Source organism: Streptopelia decaocto (assembly GCF_964273445.1).
Source record: "Streptopelia decaocto genome assembly, chromosome: Z".
NCBI classification, from domain to species: domain Eukaryota; kingdom Metazoa; phylum Chordata; class Aves; order Columbiformes; family Columbidae; genus Streptopelia; species Streptopelia decaocto.
In genome coordinates this window covers 29,916,283-29,935,861 of record NC_138657.1, presented here as the reverse complement: position 1 = coordinate 29,935,861, position 19,579 = coordinate 29,916,283, and the positions used below count along the sequence as shown (strand labels likewise).

Genomic DNA, 19,579 nt, shown 5'->3' with positions numbered 1-19,579 from the left:
TAGTCAGCTGTGATTTAATGCCTCTGTACTTAATGTGCAGCTCACTAAATGTGAGACAAGTCTGTGTTTTGGTACGGTTTGGATTTTTCCCCAGAACAGCATGTATGTTGTTTCAACATTAATGCCGAAAGTTAAATAGTCTGTAGTCACTAATATTTAATTAAACAATTATAATGTTGTCTAATGCAGCTAGGAACAAAGGTACAGTAGCCTCATACTTACAAGCATGGCCTTTTATACAATATTAGAGGGATCAAGTAGGCATGTTGCCCATTTCTGATTCCCTAGAGGCTTCTATTCTTCACAGGAATTAATGTTCTAAATCAGAATGCACCTGTATAAAATTCTCTTTGTGCTGATCAAGTATCAGTGATTCAGTGATTACCTTCTGCATCCCACCGCATATGCTATGTCAGATTATTCAAATATCCTCTAGTAAAAGAGATAATGGGGCATTTCCAAACACAAAATAATGCCACACAAAAAAGCTATGGTAGAGACATCAGGGATGCATAATAAAAAGGCAAAAAAAGACCTTCTGTTGCATTGCAACATCCTTCTGTGGATTGTGCTTAGTGCAACAATCTAGATGTGGATGAGCATTAATATTCACAAGATACTTAGGTAGTCCAGCATCAGTCTTTGCAGCCTTAGAAGTCATGCATAAGCATACGTATGCATGCCCTCGTGCACAGGCCAAGAAAGATTCCTATTAGAGTATTTAAGCTTTGCAAAGTTGGAGGCAAAGGTTTTTGACCTTGGCAGTAAGCCCCTAGACTACAGTTTGTGCTATGAAGCAATATCATTCAGGGTAGGATACAGATAGGATGTAGTGTCTCTCAGCTGCAAGTCCAATGCTCACCAGCTATACTGGGAATCTCTGGAGCAACTTTGCACAGAAACAGCCCAGACTTCCAGTGACACTTCAGAAATGTATGTTACATTCACACACACACACACACAAAAGGAGGAAAAAAGAGGCAGGAACAACCTTATCTGAAACACTTAAAGATCTTAATGCACCGATGAAAAATAGTAAGCCTTGCACTTACTATTATTCACAATAATTTTTTCAGTCATCTGCTGCAATGCTAATCACTGGTTCAAAAATCAATGTTTCAGATGTCCAATTCTAAAACTGTTGCTAGGTTCGAAGAACAGTAGCTGAAGTTAGGTATACTCTTTTTTAACTGTTCATAGCTAATTGTGTTTAACACTTCATATTTTTTCACATTTCACCTGCTTCTAGCTGAACATGAAAGAATTTGTATGTGACATTTATTGTCCATCAGGCAAACTTCTGCTCTACTTCAACGTCTTTTCAGTTGTAGAGGTTGAATTATACAATAAAATTAAAGGAATTGAAGTTTTAACCCTTATCATTCTTATAGCTTTACAAATACTTGGATTTCAAAGTTAGGTCATGTGCATTGACAACACGATCAATTTAAAAGCAGCATGTATGTAACAATACTGACTCCTGCTTCTGACTCAGGATTTGTTTTCTCCCAGGAAGACATTCAGTGCATCGGCCTGGCCAAAGACCACTGAAATCAATGGAAAAGCTACCAGTGACTTAGATGGAATATGGATCAGGCTTTGAGTATAACACTGCTGACTTCATTGACAAGGGCTGAATTTGGCTTTGACAGATGTAAAGCGGTTCATCCCACGTACCTTTAACAAATTGCATACATTTTAACCCCACCCTTCCACTCCCAGGAATTTAGAGCATTTTGTTCTGCTAGCTCTGTTAAGGAGCCCCAGCACTTGCACAGGTAAATGAATGACTGAAACACATACAGTTTTTTGTACTTACAGGTGTCTGGTTTGAGCTGACTGTTGGTAATTCCAAAATACTGGGGATTTTCAATGACGGGAATCTTCGTCATCCCAATGATGACTGCATCAGGACCCCCCTCAGAAGATGATGGAGTGTTACTGCCATTTGAGATGTGGTGGAGGGGACTGGCTGAATCGTCGTCGTTGCTGATAACTGAAGAAGGACCTAGAGTCAGAAACAAAGATTTTGCGGTAAATCAGCACATGGTTTCCTACCTGCAGACTTTTTTTTTTTGGACCAATTTGTTCTCCATCTCCACAGTCAACAGCTCTCCTTGTGTGCCTTGTTGACCTTACCTCAGAAATTTTATATGTCTGAGTGCAGATGGAGAACAGTGGTTTTTTTTCCATTAGGAGTTGAACTGTGAAGCAAATTTTTGTACTGGCAGATCACCTAGACTAAATAAGTCAGGGTCCAGCATAATCTGTCACCAGGAAAGATCTCCAAATTTGTTGAACTCCTTCTGTCATTCTTAGAAACAAGCTATAAAATACACATGTTAACTTTTTTACCGTATGCCCTGCTTGGATCACACAGCAATAATTGCCACAAATCCAAGGAATGCCTGCTCTCCCTATGAGGTGGTACTATTGCAAGACAAAAGACAGAGAGGACATGGACTTATCCTGACATGGCAGGCTGGTAATTTCTGAAAGACAATACGGCTGAGAGCCAAAATCCAAAGGGGACAATCTAAACAGTCACAGAAGGTGCATAACAGATGCTGAGAAGAGTAGGGGGAAAAACACATTCCACCCCACTGCAAAATCTCAGGTCACTGCAGAGAGGCTCATCCAGCCAAGGGGAACACCCCATTAGCTCCCCCATCCATACCTGAGTCTAGTTACCTTTCACAAAGAGGTTACTTTTATCAGTAATTCAGTGACCATTTGGTTTTGGTTTTTTATTTTGTTTTTTCACTCTGTGCTTTATATTTTTAATGAAAGCACCATGTAGATAAAACCTCATAAATGGATTAAAAGAAGTCCTGCTTGGCACAGCGTTCCACTTCTGCGAGCTCAGGGGCCTTTGATCTACCAAAGAGTTCAGCATAGGTAACATTTGAACTCTTACCATCTAACCCTGCTATTTAAATTCCTCATTACATCTTCCAGTTTACATCCAGTATTCAAAGAAAACCAGAATCACCATTTAGCAGTGACAACATTTTGCCTAATCTGCCCAGTTAAGAGGTTGCAGATATCATGCATGTCACATTTCACTTCATTCTCCATTCGTGTTAATCCAGGTTTTTGGAGTGGCATTCACATCTTCTAATTGTAACAATTAAAAGACAATGCTAGAAACAGATGTAAAAGTTTGCCCTCTGGAAGTGTGTATCTTGGAACAGCATCCTCAGATGACCACCAGCGTTTAGCCCACAGGCAGCAGTGGCAGGTGAGGTGAATGCCCCCCCAAGATGGGGGCAGCAGAGAGGACCCTGCGGACAACGAAAACCTGTGTTTACTCCAAGGCGCCAGTCACACCATTGAAAAACACTGAAGGCCCAGACTGAGTTTTGGGGTGCACAGAAGGAATAGTGCAGAGGAAACACAGAGCTGAGTGACTCACCACACTGTGTCTGTGGCATCTATGTCTGTCTATGGTATCTGTGTCTGCGGGAGGTACGGGGGGATGCAGAGAGAGAATGGGGACCAGCATCAGGTCCTGTAGATACTTTCTCAAGGATGTGACAGAAGATGGGCAGGATCCACCATAGCACACACACAGTTAAGGAACAAGATGAGAATGAGGACATGCCCAGACGCAGCAGCCAAGAAAGGGCGGCTTTAAAGAAAAGAAACTCTTGCTTTTCTGTGGCTCACTGTATCATTAAAAAAAACACTTTATCGTTACATGGCATAGCTCATAGGAATAAAACTTAGATAATTTGGCATGTGGCTACCCAACCCTACCTTTAGAGACTCAAGTGCACTCCCACTCCTGTCCTGCTTTCCTTTCTCCCCAGTTGGTTTAATGGTGCATGAGGGAAATGTTCTCATAGTTTGAAAAAGTACTTTCCCCCCTAGCCTGAAACATTAGAGGCAATTTTTCAAATACCTTGCACTTCACTGGAAAGTCACTGTTGACAAATGTAACTGAAGCCTAGGTCTCTGCAATTTATCAAGTGAAATACTAATACCAAGGCTGGTTTTGTCATTACTGATCACTCAGATCCTCAAATGACTGATTCTACTAGGAAAGCTGCCAGGATTAAGAGTTTCTGGTGAAGATTCCTCTAATGAAGTGCAGAACCTAACAAACGGTGGGAAAAAGTCCCTCAGATGGCACACAAGATACTTATATGGAGTCACAACGTCTTTTTCAGGTGCATGAGAGTTCTGTGCAGTGGCAATAGAGTGCATACCCATTTAAAACCACATTCACTTTTTTCTAAGCATCATCTTTATGTCTCTATAAACTTTCTGAATGTCAAGCTAATGGCTCCAAAAAGCAGGCCAACAAATACACATTTTCTTGGGCAAATGAAGTCCTTTTATACTAATACAGCTTTAGTGTGAGGGTCAGATCCCTTTTCTTACAGCAAATGGGCAAATTGTCTTGGCTCTGTAATTTAATAGAGGTATGTCTCTAAGTCCTTTACAGCCCTACTGTTCTCTGCTGTACAGAAGGAGGCTCTTTTGTCATTGTTTGCTTCTACCACACATGCAGTGACAGCTTGGAAAAGTGACCATTATACATTTCTAGACGTTAAAGTGAGATAATGAATAGAAACTCATTTTGTTCATCAAATCATTTCTGCCCTACTCCAATACCCAATTTTGTACAGTGAACTATTTTTTTCAATCTGTATAAACCACAAAGTGCTGCAGGTGAAAAGTAGACAATTGTTCAATAAATCTATTTACTCAATTAGGCTAACTAGTAAAAACTAGTCTTCTGTGCAGCATGAAGCAGGCTCCAAGTATATTCTGCTCTCTGATGTAGGTGAGGAAAATCTGGAAAATGAGGTGACTTCCGAAGCAATTCCTGGCAGTACAAAACAGTTTAAGAAAATCAAACACTGGGAACTTGGTGCTGTGTCTCTTTGTGAACCCTCTCATTTATTAGCAAGTAATTACCTCATGTAATGGTCTTTGGAAGTAGTTGTTTGGGTTCCAAAATCCTACTTCCTGTATATTTCTTCTCTAATTAAGACAAGGATGGAAATTTTTGTGTATCAGAAGCAGTTGAGTTCACATCCTTTCAAACTTACCCTTTGCTGGGACCTTTTCATCAATGTGAGCAAAGTGATACATAAACTGTTTCCACACTTACTTATTTGCCAGACTATCCACTTAGCATGAAGTTACATTTCACTTTTTGAATGCACTAAGCTACATTACATTTACAGGCCAGCATTGCAGCTGGCTATGACTGATATTCTAGTAATGCATAGCCATTTTCTAAGATGCAAGATGAGGCCATCACCTGAACTGACAAGAAGCTAGAGCTGCCCTTTTCTGAATATGCACTGAGCTCAAATTGTAGGGTAATTTCTTAAAGCGCTTTAAAGTGTCGTTTCATCCAGATGAAATGGGGTCACTGAATTACTTGTCAAAGGCAGAATAAGTATGATAATTTCCCTCAGTCACCTATTACTGATTCTGGCTTTTATAAAATCTACTGTTGGTTTCATACCTGAAATCTGAAAATTTTAGACAAAACGTCATTGATGGCAGTGAAAATCATGGGTTGTCAGTAGCCATTAGCTATTGCCAACAGCTGACTCACAGTCAGGTGGAGCTTTTAAGAAAACTCCAGAGGCCCTCTTCACCTTCAAATGTGCTGCCCAACATATTCACTTGATTGCATTTTTAGAGCATATTTCTTATCTTAAGAAGATAGAAGCCAGAGTCAGATGAGAAATGGTAGCCTGCCTTGTAGAAGCAACATGAGAGCTATATGCTGCAGGGCTGAATTTCTCCTCTCCTTGATGTTGGGCTAAAAACCCATCCATTCTGCATTACCTAGGCCCAAGAAAATGCCCTTCTGTGCACAAAAACCAGCAGCTCTCTGGAAAAGTGGTGACGTGAAGACAACCAATTATATTTGAAACTGACAAGATAGAATAAAGCCAAAATACTTCCGACATCCCTAAATTGTGAATCAATCTTTAGCACATGGTATGGGAACAGGCAGAAACAGTAAATTTCTCTTACTGCACATCCCACAGAAAACTGGAAGCAATCAAACACTGCTGGGGTGGGTCATGGTTTTACCTTCACTACCATCAGCACCCCTTCCTGAAATACAACCCACTTCTGTGCTACCTCTTGAACAGTGGATCTCTGCACTGTTCTTGGCCTTGGTGGTATCAATGAATGTGCATTTCCTTAGGTTTAGAAATAAAAAGTAATAAAACTAACTATTTTCAAGGTGTGCTGGTATTTCTGGCCAGGAAAAGCAGTTTCATGATTACAAAATATAGCCTTTCCTGCTGCTTCTATCACCATCGGAGTAAATGCACTTTTAACATGCATACCACCAACAGCTATCTACACTGCTATTTGTTTGGGCTACGTTTTGCTTTGCATTATTTTAAGACTTCTCCTAAACCTTAGGTAGCTGGCTGTGGCAACACACCTGACTACTGGCTGTCACAGGAGTTATCCACGTGACCTTTGTGTGTGTCAAAGTACAGAAAGAGTCCCAAAGCAAATAATAGCCTGACTCATGTAAGAGGCTCAGCCAAAAAATAAAAAGGAGAAGCTCTCAAATGCAGAATAAGAAAGAACATATGGGTTTTGTTTGCATCTGTCATGGCCTTGCAAGCACAAAGACTTTAGTTTAGATGGTCACAAGCAAACACAGTGTCCATCTAGTTCTCCTTCCCCCTACTGTGTCAAAGTTATAAGCAATCTACTCTCCATGTTTGCTCTCCAAGCTCTAACAAAATCTTCTGAAGGCTACAATATCCCACAGCCTCCTCACAACACACTACTGTGCATCACACATCACTCCAGCTGCCCCTGAAGTCACTACTAATGGCTCAGGCACACTGGAAAACAACAGGAATAATGATTATGAAAAAAAAAAAAAAAAAACCAGCCAATTTTAGCTTTGTGGTTGGAGCTGCTTAGTTACAAGGATGCATCTGCTCAGGCAAGTATTACAAGGCAGCTCAGGTAAACAGGACTGTTTATAGAGATAATTTTGTGCTGTGATGCCTCCTTCCATGAAAAATGATGTTGACTGCTAGGAAGATTTCTCAACTGACCTCACGCTAGCATGGGCTCTTCTTACATCCTCTGGGAACAGGGATCAGTCTGTGCTGGGCACAGTAATAGCACATCATCAAGTCAAGAGCAGGACAGTGAGAGCATGTCACATCATTCAGCATCACCTCTATTGAATTTTGAGGCCATACTGAATATTGTCTCTTTTTTCTTTTGGGAGGGGTGTATTTTTTCACTAGTTAAATACTTTGTTCTGAAAAAGCAATTATACAAGATTTCTTTTCCCTTGAGACTCTTATATTTGCTGTAGATTCTAAGTTCTTCTTTTTTACATGATTAAAAGGTAAGTTTTACGCTTCAGCAAGAGTAGACGTTCAATTTTTCCTCTTATCAAGCTGGAATCGAACTTCCTTACTAGAACAGACATCTTTTTAGCTTAGCTCTTGAATCACTATCTTATCTTTCACTCCCTCTGGAAGACAACTCATCAATCACAGCTTAGCACACTTTTTTTTTCTGACTAAGGTGCTGTAAGCTTTACTTTTGAATATTCCTTTGCATTCCTAAGTTTAACAACTGTCTGCAACTGTGATATCAAATTATGTTCACACAATTCTATTAGACTGGATAAGAGAGCCCAGCATAATAGAAAGTAATGCAATTATAGAAACATTATTTTATATTATTGGTCTCTTAAAATGCTGCATGCTGAATACAGGGAATTGAATAAAAAGGCATAAATAGAACACAAGGAAAAAAAAATAATAGCCACCTGAATAAGCTTCCCAAAGAGAAACCAGTTTAGTGTCACTTTCCTTGATGTAGCTCCTCAAAGTAAAGTCAGATTCTTCTGCAAATCTAGAGTGGGCTTATTAAAATGATAGTCTTTGCTTTGTAGCTGCCGATGCTTTTAATGAAGGAAAGCTCAAGGCAAGGTGTTCCTATGCTTTCTCAGTTCAGCTATGTGCAGCAATATAATTTCTTGTCTCTCCCCACCTTTTAACGGGCCCTTCTCATCTCACATCCCCATCCCTGCCAGCTCCCCAGAAAACAGCTATTACCCTCAGACTCAGTGAAGTAATCTCAACAGTCACTGTCACATTCAGCTGTGAAACTAGTATTATGGGATTAATCCTTCTTTGTTTGTGGTGGAGAAAACACAAGAGTAAGATCACCCCAAGCAACATTATACTCAAGACCATGCCGCTGAATCACACTGCTCTTCACAGATCAAACAGTCCATGTCCTTCCATCACAGTGCAGCACACTGAGCCAAAAACACACTGTAGACATTAAGTCTGTGACTCAGAAAACTGAGACTTGCCAGGCTTGGGTGTTTGGAGGATAAATAATTTCACATCTTCTGACAGGTATCATTAATCTGCTTAATTGATTTGCACCCACCAGGGCTTGTTTAAGCTTGTACTCAGTTGCTTCTTGATACACGACATCAGAAAAACTTTCTGAAACTGCCCAAGTTCAGTTCTCATCCAACAGCATGCTCCCAAGAAGTCAGAGGAACCAGAACAGAGAGCTGGAGAACTTCCCCACACCCAGAAAATGCCTCTGTTCCCTGTCATCGTGCATTGCTAACCATTTCTGAATAAAAGAAGGAAGAGGGTTCCTTGGATGTCTCTTGGAGGATTAAGTGGCTGAAAATAAAGGTTTAAACTCAAGAAGCAGCCCTTAGGAATCTGTTCACTTACAACCTTGCAAAACAAGGTGGAGACTCGCAATGAAGCCACACTACTTTGACATAACGTTTCACTTGGGTGATCAAGAATCCAAGGTGGTTTGCTTTCGTTTTCATGTGAAAAATCAGTTTTGTCTTTCCTCAATTCTTGCAGCTCCACAAGAAGACTAAATTGTGTTGTTATCCCTGTATCACTTTCATACAGAGCAAATAAGTTACAGTGCCAGATTATTTTCTTTCCTATGTAGAATTATTGAAGTAATGCATACCTTGGAGTCTAATGAAACAATAAGTATGTTATTCAGCTTTACAGTACCAAATTTTCCCTGTTGCTAGGTGTCAAAAGGTCAGTCAAGCTAACTTAAATGCCTTCCCCTAAAATGCCCGTTCCTCTTGCTGGAAAACTTATTTCAAATACCTAACTCCTCTAGAGAGCAACAAACACACAACCTGGGTAATTTCCACTGAAATGACTGCATACAGATTCTAGCCACTCAAGGATTTCATTAGGCCTTTTTGTTGTGGCTTTGAATCTGAGAGCCACAGCTGCATATTTCTTTGCTTTGGTTTTATTCTGCATTATGATTGTGCAAGAATGCCAGTCAGTTCATTTCAGCTGCCTTTCTTCTCTCAACATCATCTATATTCCCCTGTATGCACGTAATCACACATCCCTTTACACACAAGCCTAGAACATTCCAGAGGTCATGGTTTTCCAAGGGAGGTTTCCAAACAGAGAGGATAGCCCAGGGAACCCCTTTGTAATGCAAATCACTCCCTGAAAGCCATGAGACCTATAGGACACTGGGACAAAGACACAGGTGATTCGGTCTGGAACAGATTGACAAGGCAGTTAACCCAAGAAACCTCCTCTGCAGCACTGCAAAACCCTGAAAGAAAAAGCATGAGGTCTCTAGTACATACTGTATTTGCTAGAACTGCCTGTGTAGGATGAAGGGTGCGTGACCCCCCCTTTGCCTCGGTCTCACTCCAGGGCCAGCTCTCCCCAGGGATGCCACCAGCAAAGCCTCACCCTGTGGCACAAAGGTTGCCAATTTCTTTCTCCTTTCAGCCAGAATGGGAGGCATTTGTATAACAGACCTTACAACCACAATCTGGTACACACCTTCAAACCCTTAAGCACCATAACCCATAAATCCTCACAGTTCATCCCTGGTGAGGTACGTGCAACTATTATTCCCAATTTGGAGGCCACATGAGGAGTTCTGCATGGCTCTTTGACTTGCCTAGCGCTGCAGGTGGGATCTGTGTCACAGTCACGACCAGGACCCGGGAGGAACTTGCCAGCCCCAGCTGTCGAATCACAGAGCCCTTCGGGACTTACTATATAACCCACCTTCAGCCGTAGCATAAATGTTGGCTATACAGCTGCCCACTGCTTCATGGACACATTTGCAGTATGTGCAGCTCAGATGATGTGCCCTATCATAGAGAATGAAGAATTTATTACCTCTCATTATTGGTAGTCAAATGAAACACAGACCTGAGACAAAAATCTAGCAGGGATGTAGTGTATTAATCAATATGATTATGTGAGCCAGAGAAGGATACAAGGCAGCAGAAAATGTGGAAGACGGAAAGAAAAAATGATTTATCTTTTTTAATATAGATCACCAAGACCATTCATTATAGCCACCTGCAGGTTTGGATATCTTGGAAACATGGGTAAAATTACAGTCCTTCAAAAATACTACCATGAAAAATCACCGCAATAAGAAAAAAGATCAGCTGGAATGCGCTTGTTGGCATCAAACAAGAAAGAATAATTCACTCCAAATTAAATCCTTGTTGCCTTTCATTTCAGTTAAAAACTATTTAATTAACAATTGCTTCCCTCCACACTTCTCATAAGTAATCTAAGTGCTAGGGCTGGGAATGAGGTCCTCTGTTGTCTAGAAGACAAATACAATGTGTACAGAAGCAACACACATTTCCCCATCCTAACTTTGCAGTTGAGTTTTTATCTGAGAGAACAGCAAAGCTATTTGGAGTGGTCAACTTGAATAATTTTCCAAATACGGTTTAGTTAGACATGGTTAGATGATATGGCAGATATGTTCAACTGTGAAGAAATGCTCCCTGATATTGAACTTGTATTTGTTGTCTGTATGCTTTAAAAAACAAACAAACAATTAAACACCACAACACCTTACTAATGAAATTATTTCTCTTCTTTAAACCCTCCCTGATCATTTTTTGGGAGTACAGAGGTACTATCTACAGGCCTCTCCCATCCAAGAAAATCAGCTGAAAACATAATATGGAAAATCTAGAAATACTTGGACACCTGAGCAAAACCTGTAGGAATGGGATTTCTTTTATCCTAAACAGAAGTCCAAGGAGGTACATGAGGACAGCCTTTCGATGGAAGGGAACAATCTTTATTTAGTGCCGATGTTGGATAGGAATGAAAAAGCTTCATCACAAAAGTGCATCAACAAAGACTGAGGTAAAAAGTCAGGAAAACATCCTCAGACACTCTAATTGCTTATACAAGACTCAGAAATCTCCACTTCTGTAGATCTTGAAGCCACAAGAAAATATCTGTTGGGAAAGATACAGGTATAGTTGACACAGGCTTAGAACAGGGAAGAATCTCCCATGTCCCTTTTCAGCCCTAATCTTCCATAATGACAAAAAGGTGGACCTTGAATGGTCTTACAGAAAATACTTTGGGTTCATCAAATGTTTATTTATGTCTGTTCAGAACTGAATGAGGCCTACAGCTCAACAAATACACAGCATATATCACTAAAGTAAATACACTTGACGGCATTAGCGGGTTACTTTTCCAGGCTGCAGAATCAAGATAGGTTTAGCCATGTGAGAAACACACCAGTGATGTACGAATCCACAATCTATAGTGGGTTATTCTAATAGAATACACATTATTTAATTGCATTCTTTACAAACAATTTATTTCAGTGAGTTCTACCCCCTTAATTGTTTCTGAAGTTCTCATTAGTGGAAGTGTTAACAATATGATGCTGTAACACGAAGACTCACTTTTCACTTTTTGTGAGTGGAAGATTCTTACAGGCCCCCAAAACTGCATGAATTATGAAGTCAATACTGTCCTGCATTGAAATATGCCTCTCAATTTGCTTTCAACAAGCATTCCAGAATAATAGTTTCCAATTAGTTTTTCATTTACAGCCACACTAGCTAACTTTAAACGTGACAATGTGCAAAGAAGCAAAACTAAATGATTACACACAGTCAACCCAAACATCATGCTGGAATTACAAACAACGTCTGCAGAAATCTGGTATTGCTGTTTACTCAGGTCTCACTGAAATGATCTTGCAGCCCAACTAAAGCTTTCTTGGACTGGCTCCTCTTCATCTCCAAACATTCCCCATCCTTGAAAACAGGTTTTGAAAACAAAATTCAAAGGCCCAACTACATCTGAAGAGGATGGCACAGGAACATGGTGAACTAACGCTCCATTATCTATTTCTTGTCAACTAGTTCACTTTCTCCTTGCGTCAATAGGCTTTGTGTTCTGATGGCCCAAAATATTGCAGTGCTGGAGAGGCAGTATCTGGCGTTTGGGAGAGGACTGCTAGGGGGCAGGAAGCTTCAGTGCAGAAGACAGGCTGTCCAAAACCGGCCTCCAGCACAAAGCAAAAGATAGCTTACTTTCCTTCCTGAGCATCAATACCTGACATTTTATTCCTATTTATATTAGCTTACTTAGCAACAATGAAACTAATTCCTTTTGTGTCTCTGCCACAGCAGCCATTTCAGTGGCTTTCTCTACAGTCCCCTGTCCCTAGAGCACTCAGCAACTTTACACCTCCCTGTCCTTCAGAAGTCACAGCCCTTGCTCAGAAAATCTTGCTGGCTGGCAAGAGACTGGCCAAAACCATTTACAGGGAAGGTTTTTGGTGCTCAGCAATCATGTGTCACTAGAAATTCTTTTGATACCCAAGTGAAGCATCTGCCATGTTCTCCAATGTGGAATGGCCTTAGCAACAGAGTCACTCTAGCATCTGATGGTTTTGTGCGCATCTAAGAAATCATAAAGAAAAGCAATTGCTTTCCATTAATCACTTCTCCATTTCCACAGTTACAGACTTCTGGATTATGACCAATTAGATCTTTTGGGACATTGTTCAAAATATAATTCACCTTTGGAGATGGGAGGGAGATAAAGAGACTATTCAAAGGAATATCCCTGCCAATATGGCTTCAGATCAAGGATGCTGAATTGCCTCTGAACACCATCTTTCTTTCTCTAAAAACAATTCCTAAGTCGGTGAAGCCTTACATACTCAAAACCCTGCTCAAATACAGACCTAAAAATTACTGCAGCGGAGCAAATGACAGTCATGCATGAAAAGGCAACATGCCAAATTTCTGTCCTAGCTCCAACACTCACAAGCTATGGGATTAGCTGCACAAATTTGACTGAGTTGCCTCCAGATGTTGACCCCCTACTACCATTTGCAGATACCTTCTCCTCCTTGCCACATGATGCCTCATCTGCTGGAGGTTCCTCCTGTCACCTCTCTCCTGACAGCTTTCCTTGAAATTGTGTCTATGGCAAGCAGGAAAATGCCCCACACTCAAAGGTGTTTGCATCATACCAGCTAGCTCAGCCATCCCAGAGGTGGCTATGCTGCAAACCAAGCTCTGACAGTTTTGCTACAGCAGATTTGAAAATGGACACATTAATTCTGAAACTGGTCACAAAACTGGTCATGAAACCACAATGAGGTTTTGTTAAAATATTGATAGCATCACTGTTTCTATTCTGCAGGGCTTTGAATAAAGCAGTGCTTCTTTTTTTTTAGAATGCTGCACATAATATTTTCATAAATCACTTCTGCTTCTTCTGCTACTTCTGAATGCTTTACCAAGTATTCACCCCTAGCTTTTTTCTGATGTGCCCCCTCTGCTTATTTACTCACTTCTTCCTTTATGAAGAGTTTTGCCTTTTTCTTTTTAACTGATTCTCTCTTGACCACCTGGCTCATCCATTCTCTCTTATTCTAACATCTCCCTGGTTTTCTTAAGTCTGCAGCTTCCTTTCACCTTATAATGTTCAATTCCCAATTGTCCACATGGCCTCCTGTGACATTGTAATTTATATGTTAGCATTAATACACTAGAACTTCTTAAACTCAAGTATTTGAGGCTGAAAATAATTTATTCTCACTGTAACTTCCTCTTTTACCAAAAGTTTAGTCATGGCTGTTTCTTAGCAACAGATTTATCAGAACAGATTTGCATGGAAATCAAATAGTCTCAAAAAGGAACTGTTAAAGGAAGCTGATAACATAGCCTTACTTCTGATCACCACGAGAAGCAACTACTACAAAGCATAATAAAATGGTTTTGTAATTCTGTATGAATCTAATGAACACGCGAAGAACATTAGCACCAACTGAAGCAGAAGACATATAAACTTCTCTAATTAGTGTATCTCTGAATTGATCTGCAAAAATAATCTTGCCTTGAGAGACTGCAAACCAAAACAAACCATGCACAGCCACAATCCTCTCTTGCACTGGACTAGATTCAAAACTGCAGTCTGTAATGGTCACACAAAAACAGGTCTCAAAGGACCAGACTGCAAAAGGCAGACACATACGCTTCCCACGTGCATGAAAAATGCACACCCTCACTTCAAGCACACCAATACTAAATAGCCAAGAATTAGACTCCCTTGCAGAAACATAATTACTTAGTATTTCACTCTCTTGAGTCCTCACATTTATAACAAAATTTCAGTAAACTGAAAGTTTTTCATTTTCACAGTCTTTATGAAGAAACCATCTGCCTGAAGATTTTTCTACAGGTTACTTGACTTTGCCAAATGAGGTTGGTTTGGTTGGCTGGTTTCTGTCTGTTTGGTTGTTTTTTTACCCAAAATAATATGCTAAGCTCCAACTAGCTAGCTCATAAAAAGGCAGTAGAAAAAAATCTGGGGGGTAGGGTGAAAGAGTAAAACCAAACATGAAGCATGAAAACCTTTGAACAGAAAAGGTGAAATAGCAATATCAAGAGCCTAATTCCCTTCATCTTAATATCAATCAAGAGTAATTTATTAAACTGACAATGGTGCAAAATCCCTGTGAATGACAGTGGAATCAGGACTGCTGTCTTTGCATTAAGAATGACGACAACCTTTTTGGCAAATGAAGTCTTGTTCTGCTGTGGCACTTAGTTGTGTCACTGAAAGGCAGCAACTATAATATATGGCTGCACATGAATTATGTTAGGAATGGGTTAAAGTAATAGATCTGTATTATTCCCAAGAGGCAATGCCAAAAAGGTGATTGCCCATATTTGTATCACTACATTATGGAGAATGACAGTTTTATGTCTTCCTAATATTTAACTGAAAATCTATAAATCCATTTCTCTTTCTTCCTGAGAAATTAATATAGGACCAAAACCTGAAATTCCAACTCTGGCCACACTCAGACAAAAATCCCACTGAAGTCAGTGGGCATTTTGCCAGGGAGGGAGTTAAAGACGGTACAATTTGTTGCACATTACCAGAAATATAAAATCTATGGAGCCAGGTTTTCATTACAATACTGCTGGGATTATTAAAATTAGCAAGATTTTGGTCTTTCACCTTTCAGTCACACAGTCATGTGGACTTAGAGAGGAGGGATGGATGCAAGGCAGACAAGTCAGCTTGCTGCAGAGCACTTAACACTGGGCTGGGAGCCAGCAGAAGTGAATCCCTCCTGCAGTATCTCCATTCCCTCCTCTACATGGTTCAGCGACTGAGAGGTTTGGATGGTTTTGTTCTCCAATACAGTTTCTAGAGGCATTAGAATTTGGTTTGCTAAGACAGTACCAACTTTTCTTACTTTACCAGACAATTTCTCCATGTTTTCATGATGTGGTAGCAAAACACAAGGACCAAAGATACAACAACTTGAAACATCTAAGTTATCTAACCAGCCTGCAAAATGAAGGAAAAATTAAGTCCTGAGCAACTCACCCATTCAAATTTTTGTGAGAAAGCAAGAATAGCATAGGATCTCATTACAGATGTCATTTTAAAAAGGACATTTCATTTTCAAGAGTATGATTACAACAGATTCCTGATGTTTTGTATCACTAGCAATGCCATCTGGCACCATTTCACTTCAAATAAACAATAAATTATTACAAAAAAAAATATTCACACTCAGGGATATTTCTTATAATGTTTAAGGAAAAATATATTTAGGCATCACTATCACTCACAAAATAAAGATCAATATAGTACTAATGATTCAAACACCAACATAAAGACATTCAAGTCCTGAATTTAAAATAAACTATCTGTGACGAATTAAACTCACTAATCTGGGTTCTAAATAAAGTTTTCAAAGTAGATATCATACACAAACTCATTCAGTACTAATAGTAAAAAAATGAGATTACTTTATTCTCTCTGTTAGTAACACTTCACTAAAACTGTAGTATATAGCACTGGTTTACACTTACATAATTTCCTAAAAGATGATTTTGTGGAAAAAGCAAAACTACAGATAAATACATATCTTACACAGAATCTGGCTATTACGGATTAAACCTTACAGTTTTGGAATTAAAACTGCATTGCTTCAGTTTGTTGGCGTTTCTTTTTTATGTTAAATGTCTGGCAAGACCTAAGATGTTTACCTCTACAAATGCTCTCAGACAGTGAATTTCAAGCTTTAAAATTTGCCACTCCCAAATAGTAGGGAGTAGTAGCACTTACGAATGGCAAGTATTTATGGTGGTCTCTTAGCTGATGTGAATTGGTTAAGGATCTGACTCACACCTTTCTTACTCTCTGCTGATTTTGAGTTTCTCATGGTTTTGCATCCCATGCAGATACATCGGTTGCTGGACAGATTGATCTGTTAGCATTTTACAGTCACATGGTATAAACATAAATGTAATGCAAAGAAAGATGAGGGAGAATCAGGCTGCACAAGCTTTGCAATTGCAATTGAAATGTGTAGGCAGTAACGACAAAAAGTTTCAGAATGCCAAAGCAAGCAGTTTAATGTGGACAATTTAACGTGGCCTTCCCTAGAATCCTGAAGCAGATAAAATTACTTGAGTGAGAAAAGGATGTGACTCCAATTAGGTCCACACACTCATGCACAATTTCTTCTGTCCATAAGTGAAGTAATGACAAAAATCTCGGATGAATAAAAACTCCTGATTTATTTTATAGGGGAATACAGTGCTGTGCTCTACCTGGGGTCAGAGCCAGGGCTCTGGTGTAACCACGCAAGCATGTGCACAGATTCTCTGCATCCTGCAACATGCAGGTGGAATTCCTTCAAAATGCAGTAAGTTAAAATTACATTTATATCCTGTATTAAACAAATAAATCTCACAGTAGCCTGATTTATGGCACCTGAAGCAAGACCTGAATGTCTCCAAATGGGGGAAAAAAATCAGAAGTTTTTTGGAATTTCCACTCCTCTCCTAGAGACAATCAAATCCTTTGTAATTAGACTGATGACAGGATAATTCAGTCTCTCTGCCATCACTCCTCAGCCTCTCTGCTTCATCTGCCAAAGGCTGCCCTTTCCTGGCATGAGTATCTGTCTCCTGGCAATCACTGATCAAACTGCTATCATGTGGGCCATCTACAAATCACTAGTGGTTAAAACTGCTCTCACCATGGGCAGATTTCAGACCAGAACCTTGGAGTAACAAATGATAGAGCCCCACAGCGAGGAAAAACTGCCTCCAGAGACAACACTATCAGCTCCTTAGGACAAGTAACAACTTCACTTGGGCCCCAGGGTAGTCAAGTTCAACAGCAACAGGGTTATATACACATTCGGGTTCCAACAAAGTGTGAAGTAGCAGCAGGGAATGGAAACTTGGCATCCTCTTTAGAAAGGAAAAGCAGTTATAATAAATCTTCACCTTCCTCTTGAAGAGGCACGTGGCCCTTCACATCTTTTTTAACACGATGATGAAGAGTGATAGAGTGTGACTCTTTACCTGGAAAGAGATTATGCCAACTCCCAAGGGAAAAAGAATGCTGACGTATGGGAAAAGGTAACCTGTTGCCCCACACAGCAAGTAGAAAGCTGGTCTCTGCAAGTTCTGTTTCAAAAATCACACCTCAAAGCTTGGTGGTTACCGGAGACAGGAAATGCTCAGTCAATTCACAGTCAACTTACCTGATTTAGATTCACACTCTTGTAAGCAAACAAATGCAGAGCTGACGATCTGGGTCATATTTAAAAAACATTACATGTATTGAAAAATGAGACAGCTGAGCCATTAGTAACAACACAGAGCTGCTCCTTGTGTGGCAGAAGCCTTCACAGGACTGAGATATCTGTCACTGGGCTATTTGGTATCCAGAGGAGAGACTTCACTAAGACAGGCAGACAGCTATGGTACAACGCAGAAGTTGTACCTCAGGCTGCCAAAAAAATATTTTTGGCTTGCAGAAGACAACGCTATGAGAGAAACTAACTCCTAGGTCTTTCATCTAATCACCCGACATTAATAGAAAAATCCATAAGCAGGGCTTACCATGAGGAAGCCAACACTGATGTCCTTTCATGCTTTAACTTTTGTCTCTCATATTTAAGGCAACAATACACTGTTTGGAATTTTAATGACTATGGGAGACTTATGTAAATGTTTTCTTCTACAAAGCACAGACTTATCAAGACTTCACATTTTGTTCTTCTAAGTTAATCTTTACAGGTTTTTCCTAGGAGTCTTAAGAAATTTAGCAGAAGTGAACCAACTTCTTATGACTATGCATGAATTAGGCACAAGTGCACTGGGAATCTCTGACATGGCTAGCCCTGTTGACCCTCACTCATGGACCATCTAGAGCAGAAAGGTATGAGCCAACCTTTAAGCTCTGACCCCAGCATCATGCTAGGTCTTATGAGGAAGCATTAAAATTGGTTACATGACATGCACCTTTGGAAAAACAATGGGGAAATCTAGTTCAGGCAGCAAGGTCTATGCCAGGATGTCTGCTGGAGTAAAGACATTGCAGAATCACAGAATCACAGAATGTTAGGGATTGGAAGGCACCTCAAAACATCGTCTAGTCCAATGCCCCTGCCAGAGCAGGAACACCTAGATGAGGTTACACAGGAAGGCATCCAGGTAGGTCTTGAATGCCTCCAGAGTAAGAGACTCCACAACCTCCCTCGGCAGCCTGTTCCAGTGTTATGTCACCCTCACTGTGAAGAAGTTTCTCTCAAATTTCAGTGGAACCTCTTGTGTTCCAGTTTGTATGCATTACCCCTTGTCCTATCATTGGCTGTCAGCAAGAGTCTGGCTCCATCCTCGTGACACTCACCCTTTATATATTTGTAAACATTATTGAGGTCACCCCTCAGTCTCCTCTTCTCCAAGCTAAAGAAACCCAGCTCCCTCAGCCTTTCGTCATAAGGGAGATGCTCCACTCCCTTCATCATCTTTGTTGCCCTATGCTGGACTCTCTCCAGCAGTTCCCTGTCCTTCTTGAACTGAGGGGCCCAGAACTGGACACAATATTCTAGATGGGCTCTCACCAGGGCAGAGTAGAGGGGAAGGAGAACCTCTCTCGACTTACTAACCAACCTCCTTCTAATACACCCCAGGATTCCATTGGCCTTCTTGGCCACAAGGGCCCAGTGCTGGCTCATGGTCATCCTGCTGTCCACCAGGACCCCCAGGTCCCTTTCCCCTACACTGCTCTCTAATAGGTCATTCCCCAACTTACACTGGAACCTGGGGTTGTTTCTACCCAGATGCAAGACCCTACACTTGCCCTTGTTATATTTCATTAAATTTTTCCCCGCCCAACTCTCCAGCCTGTCCAGGTCTTGCGGGATGGCAGCACAGCCTTCTGGCGTGTCAGCC

At 40.5% G+C, this 19,579-nt stretch overlaps 1 protein-coding gene across 1 annotated transcript in view; it reads right to left on the bottom strand.

Annotated features, from left to right (window-relative positions):
* The window catches only part of NTRK2 (neurotrophic receptor tyrosine kinase 2), a gene marked incomplete at its 3' end in the record, with an annotated part of 203,362 nt that overhangs the window by 81,561 nt on the left and 102,222 nt on the right, over positions 1-19,579 (bottom strand). The window contains exon 13 of the mRNA XM_082074505.1: positions 1,820-2,008. Within this exon, the coding sequence (XP_081930631.1) occupies positions 1,820-2,008 (189 nt within the window). The remainder of the gene's footprint in view (positions 1-1,819; positions 2,009-19,579) is intronic.